General features: G+C 52.8%; 2 protein-coding genes across 2 annotated transcripts; both read left to right on the top strand.

The window, feature by feature from the left end:
- Positions 1-1861: 1861 nt before the first annotated feature.
- On the top strand, positions 1862-2871 carry GLOTRDRAFT_133870 (uncharacterized protein; the record flags this gene model as incomplete). The annotated part of the gene is made up of 6 exons (XM_007872845.1): positions 1862-1888; positions 1948-2109; positions 2169-2203; positions 2255-2545; positions 2611-2767; positions 2818-2871. The coding sequence occupies 6 exons, from the start codon at positions 1862-1864 to the stop codon at positions 2869-2871; spliced, it is 726 nt and encodes a 241-aa protein (XP_007871036.1).
- A 1306-nt stretch (positions 2872-4177) lies between these two features.
- On the top strand, positions 4178-5079 carry GLOTRDRAFT_133869 (uncharacterized protein; the record flags this gene model as incomplete). The annotated part of the gene is made up of 3 exons (XM_007872844.1): positions 4178-4675; positions 4733-4880; positions 5027-5079. The coding sequence occupies 3 exons, from the start codon at positions 4178-4180 to the stop codon at positions 5077-5079; spliced, it is 699 nt and encodes a 232-aa protein (XP_007871035.1).
- Between the last annotated feature and the right edge of the window lie 50 nt (positions 5080-5129).

The raw sequence follows: 5129 nt of genomic DNA, 5'->3' as shown, positions 1-5129 counted from the left end.
GGTCCAACCACCATCGACACAGTGGTCACCGTCTAGCGCGGTGGAGTACGGCGAAGGATAATGATAATGCGGTCGGCGTAAAGCCAACATACTGGTCAAAGAGAGAGGTAAAGGGGAAGCTCTTAGAGGCTCGCGACAAAGGAAGTGATATTTGAGAGCAAGGAAGATGCCGAAGAGAGGGTCGTGACTTTCGAGGAATAATCGAATATTCCGAATCTCCACCAAGACCTCACAATGTATTATTGCTTGATATCTATGTATATCGGCCACAGAATTACTCGGTGGTCGTCCCAATGGGAGTAATAACTGATTTGATGCAGCGTGCTATCGGATGAGAACCTATTAACCTTAGGCTGAGCGAGTACAGCTGCTTTCCCCTGAGCTGAGTCAACAAATTAATGGCCTCTTATGAATTGAAGGACGAGGGGACCTACTGCTGAGGATATTGCGACAAGCTGTCTGCCTTTGGAAAACCAGATCACGACCGGAGGTTGACCTCTGTGGCACCCGAATCCCTGCGCCCATTCGGGCAAACCCCCTCGAGTCAGTGCCCTCCATAATGCGCATATGGTGTACTAAGTCTTAGCAACATAAGAAATAATCCCTATATCTCAATGAAGCCCTAGTACCTGCGATGCATTGCAAGAAACTGCCCCATGAGCTTACCGTACATGGCAGGTAAAGTCATATATATATAAATATTGGTAAGCCAATCATCGATCACCTAGGATGTCTGGGGTCTTTCTCCATTCGATCGTCATCGACAGAACGTTCTTTGTCTCTTGCAGGATCCCATAAAATCGCCATTACACTTAGCGGCTTGATTGATCTCCCCGCACTGCCTGCTTCGGAGAGTTAGGAACGTGTCATTAAACAGTCTTGTTGCGGATACCATTTGGGTGAATGATTTGTGAAGCTCGTGAGTCTCTGTCTGAATAATGTACTCTTGGTGTCCCTCTCCAACCCTGACCCTACGTGACGGCCCAAGCGTAGAATGGCATGTCCGTCATCGGACGCCTCGAAATATTTCAACCTCGTCAGTCACACTAAGGCTGTCGGGGACATGGACGCAATCCCTATTTATATTTCTATCCCTCCTTTCTACACCATATCTATCTCCCTTTTTCACCTCTCCGCTACCGATACCTCTTTCGATGGTCTTTGTCCTCCGAGATCGATGCTTGGTGCTTTCGGGGTCTTTTTCGTTCTTTCGGCGCTGGGATTCCCCCAACCCACACCGCCCTTTCTGCCGTCGACTGTAATGGCTCGTACGAGAGGAATACGTACTGTGGGCCGTGGGGAGTAGATTCATCTAATGTCGATGATCCAATGACTGACTGCGGGAGAGCTGAGGCACCCGCCTGTTGCTCAGTTGCTTGTTCCAAATATTCGGTGAGTTCATTTGCATGGTTCTCAGGAGCCGTCGATTGACTCATTTCAGGTATAGATGGCTGCAATAGCTCCGGGAGTTGGATATGATAGTCATGCGTATCGTGCATGCACCCTACCCGTTGTGTGGGCCAAACTTGGCCCGGTTCTGTCGCCGGCACGTACAACTGGTAAGACGCGCAATTCAGTACCTCGGGGAATACCATATATAAGTCAGCACGTACCTCGTGGGCCTCCTGTGAAGGCTGCCCACGCGACGTAGCGAGATTACCTCGCCACTTTCGGATGGGGATAGAGAACAAGTCCTTGAAGGCTTGATTGGCCAGCGGCACCGCCTGCTTCCCATAGAGCTAGGAAGGCCGATTAATACGCAGCCGGAAATTATGTATGTGAGTTCGTTGAATCTCTCGCGTATCTCGTGTCTTGGGCTCCGAACGTATCAACACTATCGCGACGTCGTACCCCTCCTGGCATGGGCTGTCATCCGAGGCTTCGATGGGTGCGTCTTCGCAGACTGTATACGTTTGTGAGCCGTCGTAGGCCTAGAAGGAGCTATAGTCAGTCCTGACGGTGGAACGTCGTGCAGGTGAGAGCCCGTACCCGATCATCGACACTATCGGCACAAAGGCGATCGGAGGGATGAGTTCGTTTAATGTCTGGTGGACGCTAGGCGGGATGTGCGTCCTCGTAATAAAACTCCTCGTGAAAGCACCTGGGAAGGTACGTACGCGCCGCCTCCCATTTCACCCGAATGGTATGTGGACGAATCTCGCACGTAGAACTCGGCGGAATTCGTGTTCACCGACTTTGAAAAGTATGCCCCGATTCATATCCATCCTGGCGCTTGCTAAACGCTCACCGCCAGCTTCACGGGCTGGGGCTCCCGGGGATTCGTGGTCCTCCTCGGCTTCCTCCAAGCCGTCTACACCCTCGAGGGCTGCGGGACCGCTGCGCAAGTGGCCGAAGAAGCCAAGAACGCCGCCGTCCTCGCCACGCTCGCTGTCGTCTTCTCCATTGTCCGCTCCTGGCTCATCGGGCTCGCGTACATGCTCGCGCTCCTCTTCTCCGTGCAGTCTGTCGCCTCCATCCAGGGCACATCGTACGCGATCCCCATCGCGCAGTTGTACTATGACGCGGTGGGGAAAAGGCTACGCTGGTGTGCCCTGGTGGTGATATGCGCGGCGCAGTTATGGTGGCGGCAGTGACGGCGTTCACGGCAAGCTCGTGGTCGTTTTATGCGCTTGCGAGGGATAATGCGATGCCCATGCGCGGGCGGTTTATGGCGCTGAATCGGAATCAGGCGCCGTATTTCGGCGTGTGGGTGTCGGTGCTGATTGGCTGCATCATCTCTTGTGCGTATATCGGTTTCACCGTTGCAGTGAGTGATGTTGCTTTCACTTCTGCATCTGTGTGGTGACATACCCGTAGTTCAACGCTATATTGTCCTCGGCTGCCGTAGCAGTCATGTTGAGCTACCTCTAGCCCATTCTCGTTCGCTGCTTCTGGCCCGCGTCGTGAGTTTGTACTACTTTATAACATTGCGGAATGACGAAGCGACCTCGTATTCAGGTTATCTGAGCGAGGGCCGTTCTCTCTTGACCGATATTCACGGCCAATTGATGTAGCCAGCGCTCTGGTGAGCCAGCTTCCTCGTCCTCTAGTGAAGTCTGGCTGATCTCTCGTGTCCTGTCTCTGTAGTTCACCGTTTTCACCTGTGTCTTGTTCATTCTGCCCACCTCCCATCCGGTGGACTCGATCAACATGAACTACGCGGTCCTCGCAATCGGAGCTGCTCCTCGTGGCATTTGCGTGGGTGGCTTTCGGGAAGTACAGGTCCGTCTGGCCGGTGTGGACGGTGGAGGAGGATGTGAAGGAGTGATATATACATGCAGGATTGTGACTTCCAAGGAGGATGAGAGGCAATAGCCTTGAGTTTCTACGACTGGGCCAATCGAATTGGTGTGGCTGTCCCGATAAATGCTGGAATTGCAGGCCGTTTTTGGAGGATTTGGGACCAGTGGGATCTAGCATGTCCGTCTAGCTTGTGGTGAGGTGGGAGCACTGGGTACAATACGCGGATTGAGTCACCGGCAAAGCGTGAGATAACTATTAGGATAAAGGTCAAACTTTGTTCATGGAGTTGCCTCACAGATAGGCCAGCGATACTGAATAGAGATAACGTCCAGCGAGAGGATTAGATTCTTGCTCGCGTAAGTAGAAGCGGCATTGTTCCACTTTTGTCGAGTACTCTAGAATCGACAATCATAAGCGAAATGGGATCCTCGACCCGAGTAAGTATTCCCATATTTGCCGCAGGCTCAATACGGGTACTTGATGTATCAAGTGACATGCGGTTGCTTCTGGTTCATCGTAGGAAATTGAGACGGGTGCACGGACCGCACTGAAAGAGGATGTAACGTCCCGCATCGCCAATAACTCGACACGAGTGTGAACGAGTATCATTCACGCTCCAGGGTTGCTGGCAGGGCGTATTCCCAAGGAGAGATTCCATCGAGGCCCGGGAACACGAGTCACGGTCACGGTGCACGTGCCGCCTTCGACCGCGGCAACGTGAGAAATTCATCCCGTCTCTTGCCACAACACGCCTTCGTCGCGCAACACCATTAATATTGGTTGCAGAACTCATCAACACGTGCGTTTTAGAGCCACATCGAAGTACTCATAACAATGGACAATGGACATCGGAGTTCAAACTCCAGCGATTTAACAAGCTCGGTGGGTGGCCGTCGCTTTTCAACCTTCTTCTTTGCTGACTGTTGCACCCCCAATGTCTGAACCTGCTGCGACACCACCTCCGGATACCCCTCTGCCTGCTTCCCCGTCTCCCCCACCGCTCGATGATGTCGCGGTACCTATACCGGGCACATCTGCTCCGGCGGATGTCAATGCCACACCGGCCGCTGGCGACTCTGCCGGCGACGTTGAACGTCCTCATACACCACCTGCCAAAAATAATGCTCCTGTACTATTCAATACTCCGGCATCCCTCCCATCCGAACGACCGCTGTCCTGTACGCGGAAATTTCAGAGCCAGACTCTCCCCATCAGCACGCTACGGACAGAAGCCGGAAGTGAGGCCTCAAGGCTACGGGTTGGACCTGTTTCCATGACCGACTTCTTGCGCATTACGTTTCAACGTCAATTCGAGAATGTGGTCGAGAATGCCTCGCAGGCAATATCCCCGAACGCTCAGATCGGTGTCTCAGCGAAGTTGCAGAGCGTGCCGACGGGGGACGGGGTCGAACTTGAGATGTATGAACCCCTAGTACGTAATGAAATAGTTTTTTGACGCGTTAGCACTGACCCATAGTCCCTCCGGCAGAAGGAAGCGCTGAATAAGATGTGCTCGTCTCTTTGGACAGAGAACCCTCCCATCGAATTTGAGGTCGTCAATCACTCCCAAGACACCAAGGATCCTGGGACGCCAGACCTGGTTGTTCTCTCGAAGGGGAAGGACAGCTCTTGGCCATGTGCATTAGCATTCGTCGAAGTCAAGCCAAACGATAGGCAAGACCCATTTTACAATACTACGGACGAGTCGAGGCCAGACACTCCTCATGAATACCAAACAGGGGTTTGGGATCAATTCTCCTACTATGCCACCGTCTCTTTCAAGCGCCGGCCTCGCTGCTTTTTGTGCGGGATTGGGATCTTTGGCAATCGTGCTAGGTTCTTTCGGTGGGATCGTTCCTCGGTGCTCATATCCGACTATTCGACTA

The sequence above is a fragment of the Gloeophyllum trabeum genome (assembly GCF_000344685.1).
Source record: "Gloeophyllum trabeum ATCC 11539 unplaced genomic scaffold GLOTRscaffold_00020, whole genome shotgun sequence".
Taxonomy (NCBI): domain Eukaryota; kingdom Fungi; phylum Basidiomycota; class Agaricomycetes; order Gloeophyllales; family Gloeophyllaceae; genus Gloeophyllum; species Gloeophyllum trabeum.
Note: the sequence above shows the minus strand (reverse complement) of the source record. Positions and strands in the feature narration are given on the sequence as shown.